Here is a 26,262-nt window from a genome sequence, read left to right as displayed (position 1 = left end):
TCTTCTGCTCCGCACAGAAAGCCACGCAGCACGCGGCACGAGAGGCGTCTGCACGCACGCGATGGGGTTTCCTCCCAGGCACCAAGTTCTGGTTCTGCAAATACGTACGGAGCGAGAGCCGCGTGGCACCCCCTTCCGCGTGAGCACACAAAGCAAGCCCTTCTCTACGCGGTTTACGCTCACTTGTTTGCAACGCCAGGGAAGGAGGGAGGACCGGAAGGTGTTCTGCCACCAGTTCCCGTGCAGACATCAGGACAGCCTTTCAAACTGAGAAAATGAAGCTGTTTCCACGTTTCAACGCAGCACCAAGAGAGCAGCCACTCACCCTCCCTGAGGAGCGGCTGCTCCTTCACGAGGAGCGAGGTTACGGCCCCGTCCTCCCCAGCTGCTGACACCGCGGGCCGAGTGCCGCTTCTCACACAAACGCAACCCACGATGCAACCAGGAAGGGAACCCAGGAGGGCAAAATGTGAACGCGCACGCTCGCACCGCTGGTCTGGGCTCTGCCTCGCCCGGAACACCGATGACACCGCTCTCCAGGTCGCAGCGAAGGCTGAGCGCACACTCGTAACCCCATGGAGAGAGAAACAGAGGGTTTAGGGCTGGAACTGAACAAGTATGGCAAGTTTTACCAAAAACTGAGTTATAAATAGAGTTCCTATTGGTGCAGGAATCTTTTCTCAAGCAACTTACCCACTCTAACCCACCTTTATCCAAGTGTCGCCAGTTACCTTCCGTGTTAAATCACTTTAAAAACATGGGTCAGAGTTGTTTCATAGCTTTACTCTCTCAGGAATGTGCAACATGAACATAATAGTGTTATTAAGAAGTCAAAAATAACTTAACACAATAGCTATATAATATTCTCCAATGGTCAAACTTTCCGCAATTACTTTTTGTTAAGTTCAGAAAATCAGCATATTTGTTAATCAAATTAATTTAAAAAGGAGCTTTTCAAAATAAAAGCAATGCTTTAAATAAATATAGTCTTTTTTATAACCAGAAAACACTTAGTCCTGTTAAAGGTAACACAAATACTACACTCAAGCACAGTACTTAGAAGATTGAAATGAATGTCGTGAGCACACGTGGGCCTGGCACGGGGAGGGACGAGGACGCGTTGCTTCGTGACGTGCTCCGTCGCCTTTCCACAGCGGCACACAGAGGCACCAGGTCTCAGATCTACCCTAAACACATGAACTACCCTACACACACGACACGTGTCAGGACATTTGGTAACCGCCTCGCAAAACCGCTGGTCCCCTGCTTTTTCCCCAAGCTCTTTCTCCGCGCTACACCCACCGCAGTTCTGCAGCCTGGCTCCAAATCTCTAGCGCGGCGCGGTTCTCGGCCGCAGCGCCGCGAGCCCAGCCCCTGCTCGCTCCGTTCAAGGCCGAGGCCGGCGGCGGCAGGCAAGGTCCCAGCTCTCACCCCTCCTGCCGCACCGCTCGCGGCTCGTGCCAGCCGCCGAACCTCCCTTCCGAGGCCGGCAGCCCCGGGCGGAGCGGGACGGCCTGCAGCTCCCCTCCAGAGCTCACCCTCGCCGGAGGACGTTCGCAGCTCTCCGCCGACCGACGGGGCTGACCAGCTACGTTCGTTGCTGCACGAGGTAACGCCTATCAGCAAAGGCTGCGGCTGTCCTGCAGCTCTACAAGGCAGCAATGATCCACTGGAATGAGATAAATCAGCTGGTTCTCACGTTAGTACGTGCTGCCCGGGCGCATCCCGCAGAGCGGTTTGCTAAAATTCAGTGAGGTGTGCACCTCGGGTCTAACCCTGCTCCACCCAGCAACTCTGACCCGGCAACGTCTCGCTTGCTTGGTTTGAGCTGGTCATTACAAACCCTGCTCAGCACCTGCAGCAAAGCGCCGGCTTTGCGCTCGCGGTGGTCTTTGTCGTGGTTGGTTTGTTCTAACGGTGTAACAGTAACGTAACCTGGAAGTTAAACGATAAAAGCTGGAGAGTAAAATAAAGCACAAAACCGATGCAAGGGCTCTCTATTTGCTTTGATCTTCAGGATGAAGAGGCCTATTCAAAGAGGACAGAGGAATAAATTAGCAAACGGCTAACGTGATGCATGAAAGGGCGTCTACAGGGCTCGCGTGCGTGCACTCACGCACGCGCTGGCATACAGACAGCTTGGCTGCGTTAGAAATCCCGCTGCCGGGGTTCAGCTTCGATAAATTAACGGCGTTAAAATACTGACATTGTGAGGGGTTTAATACTATCGACACCCTGCAGAGGGCATTCCTGCGTGAATTTTTAAACGCTTTAAAAAAATAGTTTAGAGTTTTTGAAATCTGTGACAAATGCGACAGCTCTGCCTCTCCTCACAGCCTCCCGTTCTCGTCTCCGGTGTCCTTCTCCTGTATCGCTTCCAGGCCCCGCTTGGCCTTGGCGTCGGCGTGCCCGCTGCCAGTCCTGCTCAGCCCGCACGACAGGCACGCCAGCTGGATCTGCTTCATGTTCTCCAAGGCTTCGCTCTTGGCGTTCTTCAGGAGGTCCCCTTGGCCCTGCGGATGCACAGACAGACAGGTGGGACAGTCAGGGGTCGCGTGCACCAGCAGCCACGCTCAGAGCCCCCCTGCGAGCCCCGGCCCCGCGGGCAGGGACTGCAGCCGCGTTCGCAGCCCGGCGCCCGGCCGAGTGGGGATGGCGGTGGCCGGTGCAGCGGGCAGGCTGAGCAGGACAGTCCTGCGCCAGACACCCCTGTGGCAACGGCCACGTGTCCCCGGCCAGGGTCCCCTGTGAGCGCCGAGACCCGGGCTGCCCACCCCTCCCTCCCAGCACCGGCGTTGCCCCCAGCCCGGGCCCCGCGCCAGCCGAGGCAGGCCGACCCGCGCGCCTGCGAGCAGCCCAGCACCGCGCCGAATCCACCTGGACCGTCATGTCTGGGGCCTCTGAGAGGCACGAGAGACTCGAGGAGCAAAAAAATCCTGCTTCTTCTGTGTCTTCCCAGGGCGTGTGCAGGTGAGGTGACTAACAGGATGTCAGCCCAATTTGTCACTACCGGGGAAAACACGCCACATGAAATTTGTATGAAGGAGTTGGTGTTCAGAAACGCCAAAATGAATATTTATGCAATATTGATATCTCAAGCGCCGCGAAGCGACAAGATTCTGGTGCTAGAGGATACAAGTAAATAACAGCCAGGAGATGCACCTGGTCATTAAAATTCAGTACCACCGAGAGCCGGGGCTGCTCCTCTCCCAACGCCACCCGAAGCGCAGCTCGCAGCGCAGCACCGGCAGCAGCCGGCCGCACGCGTGGCCAGCAGCCATGCCTCCGCTGACCCCCGCCACTGAACGCGGCCCCCCGCGAGCCACGGCGGCTTCGCGGGGCTCGGAGGAGCAGGGGTATGACAGAGCACGGGGCAAACCAGGCGTGTCGGAGCAGTCACGGCGCGACGCCTGCCAGCAGCGGGAACACCCCTCTGCTCTCCCCTTCCCCGGAGCGAAGAGGAAGGGTTTGTCCCACACCGATGAGCAAAGCGCTCTCTTTGCCAGCGCCTGGCACCGGGCTCGCACCGCCTGAGCCCCCGTAAACAACGCTCACAGCGGAGAAACAATGGTGGCTTGCAAGTCCCACTGCGCTGGTAAACACCACGCGGGAAACCACGTCAGCCGGGGACGCGACTGCCTCGTCTCCCGGTGACACGACTCTGTCCCCGCGGAACAACGCGAATCGCCACGCAGATGCTGGGAAGCAGCTCCACGCGAGAGTAACGAAAGGCAGGGGCCCGCGCGAGCGGCTCTGTGCCACCCGGCACGAAGCTCTCCGGAGGGGTCTGTACCTCGGCAGCACAGCACTTCTGGGAACGCAGACAAACAGCTGGGGACCCAGCGAGCAGACGTGGCTTGGAGGAACACAACGAGCGTAATTTCGGCAGCACAGATTCCACGTAGCTGTGATCCTGCGCCTGGCAGAGAGGCTGAGCTTACGGCTAAAGGTGGCAGGCAGGGTCCAGGGCTCCCTCGATGCCCCCAGCACCCGGGACGCCCCGTTCTCCCTCCCCGTCTGCAGAACGGCACGGGGATGCGGCCGGTGCTGTCACAACAGTGACAACGCACCACGGCACAGCCAAGGAGATCCGACAGCAGTGTCGCCACGGACACGGCAGCGTTATCAAAAAGGGCGGTACGCTTTTCACTACGCAAATGCAGCTTTAATTTGGTTTTAGGATGAAACAGACCCAGCTGCAGCGGGGCTGCTGCTCTTTCTCATCGTGCACACGGGGCTGAGGACACCACAGGCTGCGCCGACGTGCAGAGCAAATCGCTGTGATGGTGCTTTGCAGCCTTAACGTCCCCGAGCCAAAGCCTGGCGCTACGTATTCACGTGCAAGAACAGAAACATGCCCTCAGCGCGAGGAACAACTGAAAATCGCCACACCTGCAGCACCGAGCACAAGTAAGCCCGAAACCGGGGCGAGCCAGCGCAGCAGAGAGGTGAAACGGTGACGATGAAGGCCCCGTACCCTGGTGTCCCTCAGCTGGGGTGTCTGGGGAAGGCTTCCAGGAGCTCGTCCCCTGCGGCAGCACGGCCGGCGTCTCCCCGGGCAGCGGAACCGTCGCCCACATCACGGACAGAGCGGGGCTCCCGTCACACAGCAGCACCAGGCGGATGTGGCTCCATCAGCCAACACCAGGAGCTTCAGCTGAGTCCACGTCGCCTTCCTCATGTGCTTCTCCTTCTCAGACCCACCTGGACAAGGTCCTGTGCAGCCTGCTCTGGGTGACCCTGCTTCGGCAGGGGGGTTGGACTGGGTGACCCACAGAGGTCCCTTCCAACCCCGACCATGCTGTGATTCTGTGATTCAAAGCACAGAAATCTTTCTCAGGGTCTTTGCCTAGGGACTCCGAGACACTCGCTAAGGGAAGCTACTCGGGATCCGATCCGTCCCCGCCCGGGGGATGGCAGCCTGCGCCCGCCCGGCCAGGACCCCTGCCTGAAGCCCCCAGACGCCCCGCGTGAGGGTGCTGAGCCATCCCCCCTCCCTTCTGCTTGTTGCGGTTTCACGTGTAAGCAACCAGGCAAGTCAGATGACAGGTTTCATCTGAGGCATGCACGGCCTGTCTTCGGGCTCCAGGAGGAAACACGCTCCTCCTGAGCACGCTTCCAGTATTTTAAGACATTCTTATTTCACAGTGATCTAAAAACAGCGATGGACTTATCAAAATAGTGCAATTCCATGCATATACAGACCAAGCGATCTATGTCTTAAGTCTCCTTGTGCTTTTTATTTTTAAACAGCTGGTTCATCTGAGCAAGCCGAAGGAGAAAAGATTACTTTGAATCATCTGTCACAAGAAAATTAACAGCAAACCGTCCCTCTCTGACAGAGCTGTCATAATTCTAGAGACACCCTAAAAAAAAAAAAGAAATCTGTGGGCATGCTCTGTTTGAAAAGCCATCTGTTTGCTGTGAAAAGCTGGCTGGGAGCACAACCCACCTCAGAAAAACGTCAGCGACACTGTGTCAACACCTTAACAAACTAAATACGGGCCAGAAGCTGGAGTAAACTTTAGAAGTATGGTTGCATTGAAACAATCCTCACAAACCAGGCATTGTGACGACCTCTGCGCACAGAGCAATCCTCTCTGCCCTGACAAACGAAGCGTCTCTCTCCCAGACAAAGACAGATCACGATGGCCCACTTCGGCAGCCATCCATCCATCCATCCATCCATCCATCCATCCATCCATCCATCCATCCAGCCAGCCAGCCAGCCAGCCAGCCATCCTTCCATCCATCCATCCTTCCATCCTTCCATCCTTCAGCTGTCGCTGTCATCAGCCCTCCTGGAAATAAACACTTGTGAGAAAGGTTAAACGCCGCATCGGGCAGGACACTGAATTAAGCCAGAAGAGATCACCCGAGTGTTCTACTGGAAACGCTGATCAAGGGGCCCATTTTTATTTGGAGATGGGGAACACGAGGTGTCAGGCTCCGTGCACCCAGGGCCAGCTGCCCGCAGCCCTCAGCACGCGTGAACGTTACGGCGCAGACGCTGCACCTCGCCAAGCAAGCGCAAGCCCACGCGCCGTCCCCGCGAGAGGCTCGCCCGACCTGGAACACAGGGCTCGTCTGAGAGGGCTCCACACAGCGCCCAGCTGCGGCGGCAGCCCACGAGAGGCTTTAAGCAGCACGAGCAGATCTAGACAGACACGGGCCATGGTCACACATCATTACCCAAACGCTGTTGACTGTCCTTCCAGCTGCACGGTCTGGGGACCAGACGACCCCCACCCCCGGGAGCAGCCGGCCCGGTGCTCAGAGCTGACCAAGCAGGACCTTCCCCGAGCAGCCAGCCTACACGAGGAGAGAGACCGGCATCTGTTTCGGCAGACTAGCACGACTTAAACACCTCGACAAGCCTCCATTCGTGAGGTGGTGGCTCTCTGCGCCCAGCACCTCAGCGTGCCAGCCCTCCGCTGGGCTCAAAGCCCGTGCCGCCGCGGTGGCCTTGGCACAAGGGGTGCTGGGCACAGCGACCTGGCGTGCTCCTGGCCCGGTTGGTGTTGGACAAAACCCCCCGGAGCAAGCAGCGAATACGGGGTGGAGTGTCTCCTCCTTGTCACGCCGTCCTGGGACTCGGTGCCCTAGCGCAGAAACTCACAGCGTCACGAAGGAGCGAGAGCTGTGGACCCGGGAGGTGGCTGCTCTCCCTTCCCCCACCAATCCCTGCTGCTGCCAGCACTTGGTACTTGCTGATTTAAGATTGCCTGGGTGGCCTTCATCTATATTTTAAACACACCTGAATATTTAATTTGCTCTAAATCGAACTCATGTCTTGAAATTTTCCTTGGCCAAGAAAACAGAGACCTTGTCAGAAACACCGTTAGGGAGCAGCCAGGTGCCCAGAGAGGCCAGGCTGTACTTGTTTGAGACTCTCACTACCTCCTCCCCGGAGCAATGCTCGGCAGCGTGGCTGACGGCCAAGAACAACAGGATATTCCGGCTGATTAACTGGTACCGCTGAGAGACTGGGATTACACTCATTTTACCCCGATACGCACCGCTGAAGTAACTTGAGAAGTTTCCACCACCAGATACAACTGACAAAATCCACCGAGACTAAGCGCCCTTCCGAGAGCTCTGGTTCCTGCCCGCGGGCCTGGGCAAGAACGGCAAAAAGCAGCGTGGGGGGAGCTCCAGGAGGCATTTACCAACCGCATCGGCAGAGAACAGCCCTCGGCCACGCGCGAGGGATCCACCTCCCTGACAGTTACACGGTTTGGTTCCGCTGGCTTACAAAATACACTGATCAGAACAGCTCTGCAGGCGAATCACACACACCTCCTCGTCCTGTAACTCAGCATCATTTAAGGGAGCCTAAATCCTCCTATCCCAGGAAAACCTGGAAACGCCTCCCCATCGGCAGACGAGCCCCGCGGCGTGTCCCAAGGGCCAGGAGCACAGGCTTTGCCCTCGGAAGGGTCTGGGGCCGGGAGCCTCCATCGCACTCGGAGCACGCGAGGGGCCCGGGAAGGAGCTGTGCTGCTCACGCGCTCAGCAGGGAACAGCCCAAACCCAGCTCCTTCCCCACCTCTCCCTCTGCTCTTCACAGACTGCTTCAGGCTCAGCAGGTCGGTGTTTACAGCAATAAGCGGACGCTGCCCTTGCTGGACCTCTTCACCTTCTCTTTTTGCACCACCTGTTTGGTGTTATTTTTTCCTTTTTTGTCCTTCAGTTCACGTGTGTGAGACAAACCTGACCTGGTAACTACGTGCATAACCACAGCGGTTCTGCGTTTCCTCAAACGTCTGTGCAATCTGTCGGCGCACCAAAGACCGATGGGCTCAGGCGGCCTCCGCAGCAGCCGAGCGCAGAGTAAGGCAGCAGACCCTCCAAACGCAGCCAGGGCGCACAGCCCACAGGGGTCTGAAAGGTAGGAACCCCACTCAGAACTGCGTCGACCAAGGAAACGCAAACAGCACGGGGACTGGACAGCAGGAGAGGCGTTTCACCTCTCTGGAAAAAGGGCCTTCGGGGTAACCACGTTCCAAACGTATTTATCCAGGGAGATCTGGAGACGAGCAGACACAGAACAACAAGACAAGCCCCGCATTTCAAGCCACGCGTGAAGCCTCCACACCACACAGACCCCTCCTGCCCACCGCTCTCGCTGGCCTATCGCTGTCACAAGATGACAGCAAATCACAAGAATTTGTTGCTAAGCCACTATGGCTTCTATTTCATCTACTTCTGCAGTTTCACAAATTGAGCACCGCTGTGCTTATGCCCACAGAGATCTGCTGGGAAAAGGAGGGACGCAAGACAGGAGGAGTTTTTCGGGGACAGGGGGAAGCCTAACTGACAGGGAAAGAAATATACGGTACGTGGAACGCAGCAGCTTGGCAGGGGCTCACGAATTCACCGTGCTCTCACTTTAGATCTAGATTGTGTAAATCATTGTGCACATCTTTTGGCAGCAATTATACGACATCTGCCTGGCAGAATGCATTGTGACCACTGTGCTCAGCTACACGAAATGCCCCCAAGACACCACCATGCTGCTCTTGTCCGCTCTGCCGCATGCCAAGGAGCCACGCTGCAGCTCTTGCCTAACTGCAGCAAAAAGGACCAATGTGAAGAGACCTACATAAATCTTACTTAGAAGATGGTATAAAGTACTGCAGAGTACCCACTAACACCACTGCGGTAGCGCGCTACAATAATCCTTACATTCAGGCCGTGAATGGACCTGGTTCTTCCACAGATCGGCAGCAACTCTGTGAGGCACCAGCGTGCACAAGGTGCTTCAGAATCACAGCTGTGGTCCAGCATGTCGCTTTTCTTCCCTAGGAACGCTGACACTCGTAGCGATGCTGAATTCAGCCGGTTTAGGTGAAGCTAGGCAAGTATCTGGCTGTCTGTACTTACATCCTCCAGAAATCTGTCTTTTCTCTCTCCAGGTGGCCTCAAAGGGCCCACCTGGGTCTCTGCTACCCAAGCGAGAGGTCTGGATGCTGCAGGTCTCCCGAGCAACTCAGGGCTGATCGTCACAAACGACTGTAACAGAAACAGGTCATTTGTAGACATGATCCTCCAGAAGGGCTACTTGTGCACAGTTTTGCTGCATGAAACCACTTAGACCAGAGCTAACTTTGATCACGACTGCATCGTAAAGTTGTGGGTTTCTTCCCCAAAGAGCGAACAGCATTAGCATTTTAATAATTGTACACCTTCTGCATTCAGCAACCTTTCTCTTTACACATCTAATCAGCATTAATTTAGATGCAGGGTAATTAGCAGATACACTCACGGATGATGATCTCTGCAAATTTAACCACTTGCTGTCCTGCGGCAGGCACTAACAGTCGGAGTCCTAGTAAGACACAACACACTTAGGGCAGCAGAGGGGAAATCTTACCGTGGGCAGCAAACGAGATTTAAACCAACACGGAACGCATTTCGGAGCAGAGACTCGGCTCAAACATTTGGGTGTTCTCCCCTCCAGTAGAAGGCCAAAACAGTAAAGGCCACTCTGTCTTTGCCTTCCCATGTTTTGTCTATCAACAAGCCCGCATGTTGGTATATGAACTATCGAGATATTTACCGTCAACAGGCAGGCAAGTATCCGGCAGCACTGTTCCTCGACTTTGTATGTGCTGTTCCACCCAAGCAGGGCTGCAGACAGACCCAGCAGGTCCCCGTGAGAGCAAGAAATCCGAACCACAGCCAGCAGGCTCGAACCTTGCTTGGCTTACTTGCTGGGCTCTCGGGCCTCAGGTGGACCCCAGCTTCTCTGCCCCAGTGAACACCTGCGGGTAGTCCTTGGCCGCTTTGCCTCAGCAAGGAAAGCAGTTTTGCAGGCTACAACATTTCTTCCCCTGAAGACTCTCAAAAACTCAGAAAAGAATCATCAGATCAGTGCGAGCGAGCCTGACGGTATTCTGCATGACATGGGACCAAACAGGAAGATGTGACATTAAAAACACCATGAATGTCCAAGCTGACTTGTTAGTTTGTCACCAAGTTGTAACATCCCTGTTCTTAGTCACATTTTTACCTTCTGGCAAACCGTTTGTCCTTCTGGTGGGTATTACTAGTATGTAATTAAGTTTATAGAAACTCAAGAAGAAAATGACATACTATTTTGATTCACTCTCATTAGGTACCTCTTAAAAGTACCACAGGGCATTTTTAAAGATGAATAATGCCCACAGTTATGATTTTTATAAGGTATCCTTTAATTTTGCACTCTGTAACACGTTAATGATGTCGCCAGTAGCAATTTCTTATTGCATCCCCTCTTTGTATTCGAAGCTCACCTATTGCAATGAGTATTTGTAAAGAAATACATTAATTAAATATGCTTTGGCTTCACCAGCCTAGGAAAAGACTATTAATCATCTTGGAAGCACAAGCACAACCTGCTGTTGCTCACAGGCACCTCACACGAACTGAAATACAGTATTCTTCAGGGAAAAAAATAAAAAAAAAAAGTGAAAAAAAAAGAACACTGACTGATGGTCTGATATCAGACCCTTGAGGTACAACCACCCTCCCAGCTGTCTAATGTCCTTGCTGAGCTGGACTTCAGGCTGAACGAGAAGGTGTTTCATGTGCATTTCTACCCACGGGTAGTCGCCACAAACCCTGTTAATATTCTATTGTGTGAGAAAGGTAAAAAAGAAGCTGTGGCTTCGAAATGAAACATGCCAATTATTCCTTGACCTTGACTAGATGCTTGAAATGCTCCTTAATATGGTAACAATATGTGCTAGGCAGCAATTATTTTTCATAGATAATGCTTCTCTGATACCCTACTTGTACCTTCATCAATCACAGGTCACCCTCAGAGGTCTGAGCTTCTCCTTTGACAAATACCTAAATCTGGGACAGTTTAGAGTAACCCTGACTGTGTTTAGAGTAACTCTGAGCACGAGGCATTTATTTTACCCAACACAGCTAAAGGTATTCAGATTAACGTTCAGAACGACCTAGCGGGATGGTGTTTTCCCCCTCTTTACCTACGTGCCCCGTTCACGCTGCGTGGAGAAGGTCAGTGCCTTCCCTCGCGTCTGAACTGGCCGCCTTGAGCGGCCCTATTAACCGAGCCTGCGCTGACTCCGTTACTCGCTTCCCCCTCTCTCACGGTGAACCAAGGCACACCAGGAACCACCTTGTGTCCCCCGGATCTTCTCCAACCCTCCTCCACCACCAACGGCCTCTCCCACCCATCTCTGCCCCTCAGCCTCTTCGCTCCCCACTCCTTTTGCCCTCTCCGGCTCAGGACACGTTGGTGTTCTTCCATCTCCACAATGCTGAAGCAAGCACCCCCTGCTCCTCCTGCTACCACTGCGGCACGTTACGTTTAGGCGTATACTTGAGGAAGACCTTTGCACAAATTCCCTGTCATCAGCTGGCTCGCCCCGGGATGCCAGCGCAGGGGAAGGCGTCGGGGGGCCACGGGGAGATGCTGTCAGACAGAGCAGTCTGCTTCACGGGAGCTGAAGGGAGGGAGCAGCAGGGACAGCGTGAGGGGAAAGCACAGTGTGATCCATCAGAGCAAGGTGGGAAACCAGCCTGCGAAAGGAGGCGTGAGCTGATTGCTGACAACCCGAATGCTGCGCTCGGGTCCTCTCCTTGCCATCTGCCGGGGCTGCACCAGGTCCTCTCCTCTCCTCTTTCCACCTTCGGCTGTCCCTGGGTAACCTCACCCAGGCTCAGGCGTCCAGCTCCCGTGGCAATTTGTGGCTGGTGGGTGCCAAACCAGTAGCTAAAGCCTGGTGAGAAACGTCCTCGCTGAGCAGCCAGGATGGAGGGATGGAAATGCCTCCCTTTCTTAGCTGCCTGGATAACGCTCCGCGTTTGAAGCATAACCCTGACTCTTCTGCAGGGTCTACAGTATTCCTCATGCTTGCTCGTGACACCCCCTCCAGCCCTGTCCGGTCCCAAAGAGACGCTCTGGTTCTCATTTTACAGAACTCGTATCTGAGACACGGTGACCCCAGACAAGCCACTCTCGGGGGGCGTCGGGCAGAACAGGCAGCCAAAACCAGGCCCCTGGGCGTACGAAACACAAGCTGTCTTTGCTCTTGTGTTCAGGCTCAGATAAATTCCCTTCCACAGCTTCTCAACCAGAGATGTAATCGGATATATTTGACAAATCTCAGTCACTGGGGGTAATTCACACACCCCACTGAAACAAAGCCTTGCTTCAGTACAAACGGATGCGCTGAGAGGGCAAAGCTTTGCTTGTGAGGTTCACAGGAGACACAAGGCGGTGATTTCTGTGCTTACCTTCAACACCGTGATGTTCCACGCAAAACTCTCAATGGCTTTGCTTAATTTTCTTCCTTTCAGACCTTCCTTTGTCCCAAGGTTATGAAGCTCTTCGTGGAATTCCATTCCTAAAAAACCAGATTGCTCGATCACCCAGTGCTTGACTGATGTCCCCTGTACAAGTTCAGCCAGCATTTTCAGTCTCGCAGCCGGCGCTTCCTACAACCTCTCCCGGTGTTCCCCCCCCTTCCCTGCTACGACCCCATCCTGGGGAGCACCTTCCAGAACCAAAGGGCCGTCAGCAATCTTGCGGCTGTGCTTCCACTGTGCCCGGCACTCCCCTTCCCAGCGCTGGGGTCCCTCACGGGCGCGCGCCCGGTGCCCGCGCAAACACTGCTCAGCGCTTCCGCTCGCAGCCCGCACTGCTGGCAACGCTGCCGCAGGAGGCAGCCGCTGTCACCCTCCTTGAACGGACGGGTTTGTAGCTTGGAAGTCAGTCTGACAGGCGGGGAAGATACCTGTTCCACACAGCAAATACAGACTCCAAAGCACAGCTCCTCATTAATCTTAATCACAGTCAGACAGAAAAGCCCTGGCACTTCACAGCGATAAATTACGTCAGAAGCACGGACCGCTGACCACAGGATTGCTGTTCCTGCAGCCTGGGGAACCCAGCCTTCCAGCCACAGCCCTGGGAATTGTCACCTGCCACTGCCAGTCTCTGCAGCAAACGTCTGCAAAGCTGTTGCCGGATACCGGAACTCTGGAAATCTGGGAGCAGATTAAAAACCTTAACGAGTCCAATTAGCCCACCAATTCCACAAGATCTGCACAGAGTATGGAAACATTTCTCCGAGTCTGGTGCGGATTAAGAGACAAAATGGAGGGAGCGCTGCTTGTGTTCCCTTAATTTGTACCTTACACAGGCCAAAGTGGCACGAACTCCCTCCGGCACGCCTGCAGCCTACCCTGGCTGAACAAACCAAGCTCCATCCCCAGCTGTTTCACGGCTTTCCCTCCCCGATGTCGTAAGGCGTGACTTGCTCCGTCCTGCCAAAACCCACGCGGGCTCTACCCGACAGCCCTGCCTCCACGCAGCACCCTGTGAGAAGTCACCCAGGGAGCGGGCAGGACCCCGGAGCCCAGCGGGCTGGGCTGTGGAGCAGGGCTCTGCTGGGAGCACACGTCCAAAGGCAGCACGGCTGCGGTCAGGTGAAGGACACTGCCACAGGCACCTCTTGATTCCGAGTGCTTCATCTCGCCACACTGAAAATGTTAATTTGAACTTTTTGCCTGGGTAACATTTGCAACAAACTAATTGGCAGCTGAGCGTGGTGAGGGATCCTCTCTGTCCTGCTCCTTGCCTCTGTCTGAAGCCTCAGGATTTAGAAGAGCACTTCATATCTCTCCAGCCGCCTTCTCAATCAGAAATGACATTTTAAGGCTAACAAAGCAAAACAAATGAAAATACAAGTAGATACAGCAGCAAAGAGAACAAACTGGAGAAATTTATCTTTTTGCTGGGGGAAAGCAGGAGAGGGGCACCGCGCGAAATTCTGGACATCAGCGCGGTGGCACGGTCCTGCACCGTGTTCTCTGCACACACCTCCACCCCTCTGCTCACAAAGACACCAGCGCCGGGCAGGTGTCACGGGTTCTTCTCTCTGCGCACAGAGCAGGGCGGGCACAAGATGCTGCTCAGGGTCTGTGTAATTTAGCACAAAGTGTTGCTCCCCAATCACACCATCTAGCAAGACCCCCGGTGCTGCGCTTTCCCGTCACGGTCCCGTTCGTAAACCCTCCACGCCTGAAGAAGGCTTTGGGCTGAGGATGCTTACGCTGCTTATGCAGGTACACAGAAGCTGAGGCACGACACGAGACACGGCCCACAAAATCCAGGGAGACGTCGCTGCTGGCCTCTCCTCCCTCTGCTGTCCCGGCACGGCTCCAGAGCTCCGAAGCTCAAAGAGCAGGGACCAGGTTCCACCGTACTCTTGCACCACATAAAAATCAGTTAAATGGCTATTGTTGAAACCATTTCCAAATTTCCTCTAATGAGAAAGGCGAATCAAAGGATTTACTGCCAAACATCAGTTTCACCTGTTATTTACATTTAACAGAAGCAAATGGCTGTAGCCTGCGTCACTTGGCAAATCCCAAAACGCCTCTGCTCAGAAACAGCCGCGTTTGTGCTTCTTGTGGTCCCAGAAGGCCATGCCCAAGAACACAGATTAAATGCAGCAGCAAGAGAGCTTCAAGGTCACGTTACTGACCTTCAGGGCTTGCTACAGGTTAGGGAAGGTGCAGCTGTACAACCAAATGACCTGAAAACAGACTTCATTTCTGCAGTGTAGCCCCCTAACAGAAATCTACTGCGTGTACTTATTCAGCACAGTTTCTGCTACATGAAAGCTGATGGATTTAGCTGTAGAGGATCACCACTGCCAAACGTGGATTCTTATCTCTCTACCAGGGCTTCCTCTTGCGTATCGATGGAAACTACAGAAGACGTGTCCCAGTTCAGAGTCTAGCCTGCAATCCTGAACAAGTGATGAGGAGGGGTTTGCATGAATGAGCTGAACTGGGAATCACAGACACTTTGGTGATTCCCACCACCCTGAAGGAGGAGAGTGAACCTGCGGCAGGGCAGACAGCACGCGGGCGGCCGCTCCCGAAACCACCTCTTCCTCTTGTACTGGTGCAGATGAGACAGAGCCCTAGTTCAGATACAGACATCCAGTACAATACACCAGCAACGTACAGAATCATAGTATGGTTTGGGTTGGAAGGGACCTTTCAAGGCCACCCAGTCCAACCCCCCTGCAGTGAGCAGGGACATCTTCAGCTGGATCAGGTTGCTCAGAGCCCCATCCAACCTCACCTTGAATGTTTCCAGGGTTGGGGCATTGACCACCTCTCTGGGCAACCTGCACCAGGGTCTCACCACCCTCAGTGTAAAAAATTTCTTCCTTATATCTAACGTAATTCTCCCCTCTTCCTGTTTAAAGCCATGACCCCTTGTCCCATCACTCCATGCCCTGTCACAGCCCCTCTCCAACTCTTCTCGCAGCCCCTCCAGGCACTGGCAGCTGCTCTGAGCTCTCCCCGCAGCCTTCTCTTCCCCAGGCTGAGCAGCCCCAGCTCTCCCAGCCTTTCCTCCCAGCAGAGGGGTTCCAGCCCTCGGGTCATTGCTGGGGCCTCCTCTGGCCCCGCTCCCACAGCCCCAGCTCTGTCCTGTGCTGAGGGCTCCAGAGCTGGATGCAGGACTCCCGGGGGGTCTCAGCAGAGCGGGGCAGAATCCCCTCCCTCGCCCTGTGCCCACGCTGCTGGGGATGCAGCCCAGGGCACGGTTGGCTCCTGGGCTGCCAGTGCAGGTTGCTGGGTCATGTCCAGCTTCTCATCCCCCAGCAGCCCCAAGTCCTTCTCAGCAGGGCTGCTCTCCATCCCTTCATCCCTCAGCCTGCATTGATACCATATTGATAAACTGTATTGATACCACCTACTTCCAGCCTACTCACAGTGGTTTGTGCCCGTATACCTGCTGTACGTAACCCATAGCCACACAGATTCACTGTGATACAATGGAATTACGTTGGCGTAAGCGTCTGAGGTCTAAAACAAACCCAAACAGCGAAAGTAAGTAAAGGCAGGCAACCGAGCTTGGTCCTGTGGGTTTCAAAACCTCTTGTGTCCTCTGTGTTCAAGGGAATGACTGTGGTAGGGAATGGAGCTCAGTCAATGCAGCACGCCTTCCCACTCCCTCTTCTTAATTGAATGCTTTTCTAGTTCACTTGACTAATTTAAATGCTGTCAGACATTTCAGAGCTGTGGAACAGATGGAGAAATAGCTTTTACGGTGAAAGCTGAGGATTCTTCCTTGCTCCCACACCTGCATTGCTACTGGGGGACGAGCCTTCAGGAGAGTGGAGTCTGCCAGGGAAAGACCGGGATGCTCACTTAAATACCAGACGAAAGATGCCGCACTAGTCACAAACTGTAAGTAAATTATGGCACATAGTTTCCCATCTCCCATCCAGAACTGCCCAATAAAGAACGATTACCTGCTTTCTGGCACTGCACAATCTTGTCATGAGTGATGTCTGCCGTCTCGATGAGAACCCTGCTCTCTTGAATCATCTGTCAGAAAATAAATGGGGAAAAAAAGCAGCATTACTAGGGTTTCCTGCAACACCGAGTCCACAGAGAGGTACAAAGGTTCAAACTTAAAAGCAGCTCTGCTCTGCAAGCAACACTGTAAAGACTGGATCGCTCCTTCATATCAGGGCTCCCAGATCTGTATCCAGCCACGGGACAGCTGCTCAGAGAGTGCCTTGCTCCAGACCTGAAGAACAGCCATTTTACACCAGAGAGACACCCCTGCAAATGATGCGAAGGAAACACAAGCGAGTTCAGAAGAAAGCAGAGAGAGCGGACAAACCAAACCCATTCTAGGTGGAACCGAGCCCTTTCTAATTAGTACTTTTCTTGAAGCAAAAGGAGAAATAAGTGCAGTCCTCAACACGAGTAGTTATCAAAAACGTTGACAAGCCATGAATAGCGCTGATTTCAAGAGGTGCTTAAGCCTGTGCTGAACTTCATGCACTACAGCGGTTCAGACAGCCACATTTCCTGAGGTTCTCTCCAGCGCAATTCAGATCCAAACCCTATCCTGTCTTCAACATTTCTGTTGAAGTTTCAAAGAAAAAAACACAACCCAAAAGGCAGGCAGTTTCAACCAGCCTGCTCACAAGTTTCAAGAGATCTCCGTATTTATGCACCTTCCTAGAGCAGCCCATTAAGAGCAGAACAGACGAAGTGCCCACACGTGACAAGCTTCCTGAGCCAACCTTCTGCCAACTGCTGTGCTCCCTCAGTGGCACCAAACCTTCCAAGCCCCCTCAGCAGCCCAGGCAGGCAGGCAGACGGCTCCAGCGCTGCGTTCCGTGGCAGCGCAGAAGGTGGCACGCAGGCCTGCGACAGCAGGCACGCGCACGCTGTGCAGCAAACCACGCCGCGGAACGGGCGCACGCCACCAGCCCCACCAAACCCAGGCAGCACCAGAGCGGTGCCAAGCCGCAGCGAAGCACACTGGGCGCTGCCTCGCGTTACGGCCTGAAACGGCAGAAGCTGCCGCCTTGAGAGCCCTGCCAAAATGCTGCAACTGCTAAAAACCTTCCTGCTTTCAAATATGCTAAATATGAAAACACAACCAGGAGGTTTCGATGATTTTAGTGGAAGACAGCATAAAAGTATTAAATTAACACTTGCAAATTGGCATGTCTTGTTGTTTTAATTAGACAGAAGAGAGATGCTCCCACTTGTCACACCCGAACTTCCAAATTCTGCAGAAATTCAGATCCAAATTTTGCTCCTCATATACCTGATGTACATATACCCGATGTACATAATTTCTAATTAAACCTATTAAGACAGGCTTCATTTAATAAAAATACCTATGCATTTGCTCTGATTTAAACAAGAGCATGAGAAAAAACAGAAATCCATTACCAGCTTCATGGGCAGAGAGACAAAGCTGACACATCTGCCGAGTGCAAAACTGTTTTTCAACAGAACCTGCCCCGTGGATACGCCCAAGATTGAAATTACTTTCGGTAGCAGCCTTTGCCTTTCATTCTTATTACTTGCTTGTTCGTGCATCGTGTTGATTTTTTCCCCTTTGATATTTTTGCCTGTCATCTAGAAAGAAATGATAATTTCTGTCCACCCTCTGGCTTCCCCGCACCACGGCACGCAGTCACTCCGTGCCGAAGGAGCTGCTCAGCCACCCGCTACGAATGCACAGCAGGTCTGAGCAGCCACGGGAGCGGGAAACCCAGAAAGACCCCGCAGCCGAGGCCCAGCACGCAGTGGGGGGCCAGCGCCTGCACCTCCACGGCCGCCGCACCCCCCCTGTGCCCCCCACCCCGGGCTCAGCCCCCCCAGCTCCCGCCTCGGCTTCCCACCCGCAGCAGGGCTCTGCCAGGACGGGGCAGTCGAAGCGCCCGGCTCTCCTGTGCTCAGATCCCCGAAGAACAGCGTGCCTTGTGAGAGCCTGTTATATGCACACAGAATCACAGAATGGTAGGGGTTGGAAGGGACCTCTGTGGGTCATCTAGTCCAACCCCCTGCCCAAGCAGGGTCACCCAGAGCAGGCTGCACAGGACCTTGTCCAGGCGGGTCTTGAATATCTCCAGAGAAGGAGACTCCACAACCTCCCTGGGCAGCCTGGGCCAGGGCTCCATCACCCTCAGAGGGAAGACACATATATCTACAGACAGACAGATATATATATGGCCACAGGAAATCATCCCACCACACACAAAAGAAAGCAAGCTTGAGAACGATGCGATTTGGCAATCCAAGTTGGACCGTATCTCCCTCCAGCGACCGGACCCACTCCCAGGAGCTTCTGGCACGCCTGTTTTAGGATGCTCAGACATGAAGGTACCACGTTCATTTTTCAAAAGGGGCAGTAGGATGTCAATCTTCCCTCACTGTGGAGCAGGCAGAGCAGCCCCCCACTCCTTTGATGCCGACATCAAAGTCTCATTGCTCTCAGCTCAGCAGGAACAAACAATTAAAACCAGATCAGGTAGCAGAATTTAACCCGTTCCTGCCTTCCCGCTCGGCAGCAATCTTCACAAAACCCAGCAGCTTTTGCCCCAGGACAGATCCTGAGAGTGGATTCAGAGTTCCTCCGCGAGGTCGGGGGACGCCCTTGGTGCACCACGTGGCGTGGCCCTCACTGTTCCTCTAGGAATGATGCACCGGGGAGAAGTTACTCACCCTGGGCCGGCTACGAGGTGCGGCTCCGGCCGGCCGGCGGTGCCTCGGCCACCTGCGATCACGCAGCACGCAGCGCCCGTACCTCTGCGCCCAGTGAGAACCGCACACGAACCGCAGAGGTTGTGAAGGTCACCTACACAGCTAAGTCACCCGGTGCCGTTCACCGGCATCAGCGTTCGGCCGAGCGCCTCAGCGAGGAGCCAGTGCCCGCAGGTCCTTCCGCGGGGGCACAGGCAGCAGGGCTGGCAGGGCTCCTGGCCGCCGCGGAGGGTGCTGCCCAGGGACGCAGAGTGTGGCCCGCAGACCCCTCCGTCAGCCCCCAGGAGACTTCGCGACGGCGGCCCAGCTCGGCAGCAGCTCCCGCTCGCAGTCCTGCGTCGTGGCACCTGGACGCCCTTCTTCTTTCTTGGCACTGGTTCTGAAATGAGCCCACAGCCTCCCAGTCTGAACGGCCCCCTGCTTTCCCAGCTGGCACCACATCCGAAACCCTGCTCGGGGATGTCGCCTACTTCTCGCTGTGCCAAGACAAGGACAAGACGACCTGAACACAACAGGGAGGGCTGGGAGATTTTCTACACTGCCCTAGTGAGGCCTCATCTAGAGTACTGTGTCCAGTTCTGGGCTCCCCAGTTCAAGAAAGATGAAGAGCTACTGGAGAGAGCCCAGCGGAGGGCTACGAGGATGGTGAGGGGACTCGAGCATCTGCCCTACGAGGAGAGGTTGAGGGAACTGGGCTTGTTCAGCCTGAAGAAGAGAAGGCTGCGAGGGGACCTTATAAATGCCTACAAATATCTGAAGGGTGGGTGTCAGGAGGATGGGGCCAAGCTCTTTTCAGTGATGCCCAGTGACAGGACAAGGGGCAACGGGCACAAACTGAAGCAGAGGAAGCTCCGTCTGAACATGAGGAAGAACTTCTTCCCTCTGAGGGTGACGGAGCCCTGGCCCAGGCTGCCCAGGGAGGTTGTGGAGTCTCCTTCTCTGGAGATATTCAAGACCCGCCTGGACAAGGTCCTGTGCAGCCTGCTGTAGGTGACCCTGCTTCGGCAGGGGGGTTGGACTAGATGACCCACAGAGGTCCCTTCCAACCCCTACTATTCTGTGATTCTGTGATTCTGTGATTTTCTGCTGGGAAGATAACCCCATAAATCACACGACAGCCTGAGATTTTTCCAACCCACTTTTGCCAGTGAAGTTTCAAAATCCACCAACCTGCCTCAACTGGGAAGAGTGAGCTTTCAGATGTTTGCAGCACGAATTTCCACGCACTTTTACTGGCCCAGGCTGGGCTGAGCAGCGCTCTCAGGCAGCTGTGTAAGCCCCAGCCACCGGCCCGGAGCCCATCAGGCTGCTGTTTCACGCCAGCTCGCTCCGGTGAGTGCCTCTCGAAGCGAGAGACGTCCTACGCCCCCAGGAACTCCTGCTGCACGGGAGCGGGAACTCCTGAAGGCTGCGCTTCAAGGGATTAACCTCCGAGCACCATGCCCTAAAAAGCAGCCTTCAGGGGATGGGTGCTGGCATCTGCGTCCGTGAGGAAACTTTCAGCAGCTGCTGAAGCTGGCAGGATGGCTCAGGACAAGTTGCATCTCCCACGTCGGAAAGAAGATGAACAACTTTACTGAGTGATATGCTCAACGTAACTGCAGGGGGAAAACATAGACAGAAACAGGAGTAAGCCCACACAAAACCCGGTTCTGGTCTAGGGACTCAGAAAGCTACCTTGCTGACCAAGAGTGTGCACATGCCAGAGCACGCAGCAAGGACGGGGGCTGAATGGGAGCAGCTCCACACACCTTGATGTCGTTTGGGTTCCTGCTCCTTTCGGGACGGGGCTCTGGGTCCCGAGGGGCGGGCGCGGGGTCCCGTCGGCGTTCGCTCAGCAGCCGCAGCGGCGCAGAGCTCTGCGGGGACAAAGGACGGCCCCACTCCCCCCATCGGGGACCCCTGCCACGTCTCCACGTCTCCACGGGGGCACACAGACTTCGGCGAGTCCCAGAGGCGCTAACCCTCCCGGAGAGGCTGCCGCCCCAGAAACGCTCTCACAACAAGCAGGGCGTAAGGGGCTGTTCCGAGCGACAACGGATGCGCATGGCGCGAGTCCCAGAAGTACACGTCACGTTCACTGAACTAATGGGAACGAGGAGTACCAAACCTCATCTCCATAGGGCTTTTTTCTGCAAAATAGCTCATTTAGTTCAGGTATTCCTACGCGATGCTGCAAGCAAGAAGCCCAAGCTTACCTCACCCGAATCCACCTGAAGCTCCCTGTTACAATCACGCCGGTCTCTCACAAAAGCACGGGAAGCAAGCGCTGGCACAAACCCAGGAGCTCTCTCTTGTCCGGTACGAGAGACCCAGCAAGTGGAACGGGCCACAGGCTGAAGATCTCACCCACCTGTCTCGCTTCAATGTCTAAATGTAGCACGCAGTGTCATATTCAAAGTCCCACTGCTTCGCAGAAAGAACAATGCTTTGCTGTGCCACCTCTGTTAAGCATCAATTACAAAGATAAATGAGTGAAATTTAAAATATCTTAACCCTGAGGGCATCGTATTTTTTACTCACGAGAAATTAACAGGCCTATTTCTTGTTGGTACTAAAGGCAGTTTAATCACAGGATCAGCGCAAACCGAACAAAAAAGGTCATTTCTTTTTACTTTAATGAACTGCTGTGCTAGAGACCGATTTCTTCGCTTCATCACAAACTATTCTACAAACTGAAAAGGGGAGAGGAAATGAACACAGCAGAGTCTCACCAAAAAAGACAAAAAAACAGACAGAAAAAACTCCCAGTGGCAAATTAAAGCACTGCTCCTGCTGGGAAGATAAATGATACAAAAAGGACAGTTCAAAGAATCATCTCATAAATATTCCAGAGTTTTGAGCAGAAACCGACTGTCAGACTAAAAAGCAGCTTTCTCCCTCCGCTGGCCCAGGCTCCTGCGCCTTTCGTTGACATTCAAGAGTTTTGCCTGGGTAAGGGGTACCGTATCGTGCCCCTGTTGCTAACCCCCCCCAGGGAAACCAACAAAACCATGAAAAAAATAAAGCCAAAATAAAACAGGCTACAGAAATACAACCCACCTGGAAAAGCAGCCGAAGTGCAAACGGAACTCTTGCAAATTTGGACAGGGTTCCCTTTTTGGCACTGAGCAGGGACAAGAAACAGCCGGGCAACCAACCGGGCGCCAGCAAGCCTCGTAACAAGGCAGGATGTGGACGTGGTGCCAGGACACGGGCAGGAATGCTGGCCACCAGTCCGCCCTGTCTCTGTCCCAGTATGCTCCAAGCCAGGTTTCTCCTCCTCAGCCTTTTCCTGCAACAGCCCAGGAAGAGGAACAGTCTACCAAGGATGGTTACATCAGCTGGAAGCATCTGAAACACCTCATTGACACAAACTGCAGAAGGAACTGAGTAAAATTCACCTTAAATTCCAATGTCATGGTTTTGCTTGCAAATATTTGTGGGGAAATATGGTGTCGGAGTGCTACAGGATGCGATCTCGTGCGTGAAGACCAGTCCCCCATAAAACGAGCAGCAGCAGAACAGGGGAAGGAGCCAGCTCTCAGCATGCTGAAGCAGAGTAACTGCAGCACCCCAGTGGAACTTCATTCTCTAAGAAAAGCTCTGACCTGACTGTTTTCAGGTCCTGTTTTAGAAGAGGCTAAGGGACACGGCTATCAGAGAGAGCAACAGTGGGAGTGGTGGGCAAGTGAGAGAGAGAATTAGAAGAAGCAGAGAAAGCAACAGGATAATTGCTTTCCCAGTCTATGTCCAGCTTTTGACGGAAAACTCTTTCGAGCAGATACGAATCCAAGACAATGTCCATGCACTGGACTGTGTTTGACATCTGTGCATGATGATGCTTCCCTGGCAGTGGATGCTCTGCAACATCCCTTCCCTCCAGCTGGTCAGAGCATTGTGAAAACCGTTCCTTTGGGGATGACTCTGTCCCAGCTGAAATGTGGATTTCAGTGGAAAAGCTCACAGATATCTCTTCAGTCATTTCGCGTTGACATAAACTGGGAAAATGGACTTTCTCCTTGGGAATAAAGAGCTGTCATGGCTGCATCAAGACAAAGAAACCCAAAAAGACTGAATCTAAAAGCAGACAAAGAGCAGCTCCACTCCACGCACACCTCAGCAGGCTTCTGCTAGCAAGCATGGACCAACACCTGTGTCAACAAAAACACTGCCATTAAATACTTGGACTTCTTCCCCAGCAGCGTCACGGATACTGCTTCCCAAAACGCCCACTCCCTCTCCGCGCTGGCTGAGACATTCTTCACTAACCTGCCTCCTCCCAGCAGCACCTACACCCGCGCTGTCCGTCCTCACCTGCCTGCTCCACAGCAGCGAGAGCAGTGCCAGCAAAGAGGCTTGAACACAGAGAGAAACGTTAACGTCAGCATCACTTCATGCAACCTCTTTTACTCTTCTTGTTGTTTATGATTCAAAAATATGTAAAGATACCTGGGGACCCTGTTTCATTTTTCTAGAAAAATTTCTGTATGCACACAAGCCAGGAGATCGGGTAAAACCAAGAATATTTGTTATCACTTGTTTATTGCTTTTGATTTGCAAATGATTCAACCATTTGATCCGGGAGGAAAAATAACGCTGAACCAATAACCGCAAAGCAAAGCGCACAAGCGTCCCCGAGCTCACGCACGCTTGCATCAGCAAATGAATGCATCGTGCAGACAGAGAAACCACAATCTGTTCCCGAACAATTCTCAACCAAGAAAAACCCTGACTCCACGGGATAACTGCTGGCAGTGAATAATTCAGCCATCTGTCAGGCCCAGCTGGGCCCCGTCCCTTCTCCTCACGCCGCGTCTCTCCTGTTTTAGGTGTGATCAGCGCACAGCGGCTTCAATCAACACCGCACGTGCTGCCCAGCTGAGCGAGCATCTTCCCGCGCCCGGCTGGGAGGAGGGCTGAGGGAGAGTCCTCCTTCACAGGAGAGGAAGGCTCTGAGGAACAGCTCTAAGTGGCACACCACGCTGCTCCGGGATGGATGTGTGGGAATGACAACATCACCAGAACCCCCTCATCGTACTCTACATGTGGTACCAACCAAAGCTGTAAGTTGAAATAAACTGTATTTCTGGTAGTTGACATACTTTTCAACATTTTTTTCTGCGTATTGCTGATGTTCCACCTTATTTTCACGTTCCGGCAGACCCCGCTCCCTGCTCTTCTCTGCAGAACCCCCTACGCCCAGTATCACCAGCGAAGCCTCTTCCGCCACGAGACACGGCGACAGGCGAGTTCCACCAAACCACCGCGGTGCGACCATGAAGGAAATAAACGGAGCCTTGAAAAATCATTCCGGTTCCTTAAACAGAGCACATTAAGTTTTATTCTAACAGGGCCTCTCTTGGAAGAAAATACCCAAGGCGGAACACAAGGGTGGAACCAACTGCCCAGGAGCAAACGAACAAACCGCACAAAGCGGTCTCTGTCCCTCGCGCCGGCCGAGAACGGCGGAGCGGGAGGGCACAGACAGGGAATTGTTTTCCAGATCATGGCGGCAGGACTCCGAGCATCTGCACCTCCGTTTGCCCGGACTGTCAGCCCTGCCCATGCCCCGTTAAACACCCAGGCAGAGTTCAGACTTTCCTCAGGAAAAAGAAAATAAAAGGTATGTTCAGTTGGTAATTTTCACTGGGGGGAAAAAACTCGACACATTAAGGCTGTTTCTATCGGAGATAATTTTCAAAGCAGACTTTTTAAAGCATCTGAAGTGTGTGGTGTTTTCGGAGGTGTGAGGAAGGCTTCACCCCGCACTCACGCTACCGCAGCTGCGGAGCCCAGCGAGCGAGGCAGACCCGCAAGCACAGCTTCCCGCTCTGAGATGTAGGGCCAAACTTTTTTCCTTCTACTGTAAAAGGAATTAGGAAGTACTGCCCACTCATACACGAGAGAGGCCAACATCAACAGCTTTTATTTTACACACTTAAAATCGCTCTCAGGCCTATTCACCCAAAAAGAGCTTTGAGGTGAAGGGACGCTTCTGGGGAATTAAAGACATGCAGCAAGCACTTGTGGGGCCAGTTCCTTGAAGCCGTATTTATCAACACCTTAAAAGGTGGAACTGTAGTGTATCTTGAAAATAAATAAATAAAAAGTTAAAATATTTTACGTTGCTTTCCACCAACATCTCCTTGTGCTCTCCTTTACACACACAAAAAAAAGAAAAAAAAAGAAAAAAATTATTCTAAAGACATACTCCCTGGATTACACCAAGCCATTACAAACACCATAGCACGGAAGAGCCCTTTGTCAACTTCAAAACTGCAAACCCCTCCCCACACCGTACTTTCAAATATCAAGACTGATAGAGACAGCTCATTTTTTTAGACACAGAAAAAGCTAAATAGATTTCAACATTCTGCTGCTGGCATTGCCTCAGAAGGCAAATATCCAAAATGTAGCAAAAAGGTTTATGAAATCCGGCTTTTGCTTTTTCAGAAGCAAATAGTTCTAGGAAAGCAAGAGGCAGTCCCAGCTAGATAAAGCAGGTGAAAATGATTTAAAGCATCGTGTTCTCGTTAACCAGCCTTGCATCTCAAACCAGCCCTCACAGAAGCCCGGAAGAGTCCCCTTCTCTTTCCCACCCCTCCGATTTTAAACTCCTTGCACAGTCTCTTGGCATTCGAGGTACATCTTCCTCCTCCACCAGAGACAAATGTGAGAGCAAACATTATTTAAAACAGTTGTACAAGTGTTTCTGCCTGCCTTCGAAAGAGGCCTTTCACCTATTTAAATAGGAAAACTGTTTCCAAGGCACAAGGAGGCCTTGAAATGTCCCGTGTGTACTCTTCAGTATATCATTACAAAGATAAGAGGCGACACATTCATTTTGCTCAAACTCCATTAAGAAGGCCTCCAAAGACAGAAAAACCTCTTCTTTATGTGGTGTTTGCCCTTTCAGACAGACGTCACACGATGCAACAAATCTATCCCCAAAAAGTCCAATCTAAAATACGGCAATCAACAGGATCTGCAAATCCTCATTCTGGTATTGTTACAGCTGGTATTTTACTGCCACAACTTCACCATCTTCGAGTGACACAAACCGCTTTGGAAGGGACACAAAGCTTATGGCAGAGCTCTGCCCAGAGCTGCCACGCTGCAGCTCCCTGTCTCACGGCAAGCCGAGGGCAGCGCACAAGCCTTGCCGCTTCTTGAGGCCGAGGACGAAGAGCCGCCAGGACAGGCTGCGCTGCTGCTATGTGT

The 26,262-nt window shown here is 53.4% G+C and overlaps 1 protein-coding gene across 3 annotated transcripts in view; it reads right to left on the bottom strand.

The window, feature by feature from the left end:
• Positions 1-608: 608 nt before the first annotated feature.
• Positions 609-26,262, bottom strand: part of PLCL1 (phospholipase C like 1 (inactive)) — a 172,341-nt gene continuing 146,687 nt past the window's right edge. For all 3 annotated transcript variants that reach the window (XM_075430873.1, XM_075430875.1, XM_075430874.1), the window contains exons 4-6: positions 16,296-16,371; positions 12,253-12,362; positions 609-2,513 (exon numbers count right to left, since the gene is read on the bottom strand). In XM_075430873.1, the coding sequence (XP_075286988.1) occupies positions 2,331-2,513; positions 12,253-12,362; positions 16,296-16,371 (369 nt within the window). In that variant the 3' untranslated portion in view covers positions 609-2,330. The remainder of the gene's footprint in view (positions 2,514-12,252; positions 12,363-16,295; positions 16,372-26,262) is intronic.

This window comes from Opisthocomus hoazin, chromosome 9 (genome assembly GCF_030867145.1).
Source record: "Opisthocomus hoazin isolate bOpiHoa1 chromosome 9, bOpiHoa1.hap1, whole genome shotgun sequence".
In the NCBI taxonomy this organism is placed as follows: domain Eukaryota; kingdom Metazoa; phylum Chordata; class Aves; order Opisthocomiformes; family Opisthocomidae; genus Opisthocomus; species Opisthocomus hoazin.
Note: the sequence above shows the minus strand (reverse complement) of the source record. Positions and strands in the feature narration are given on the sequence as shown.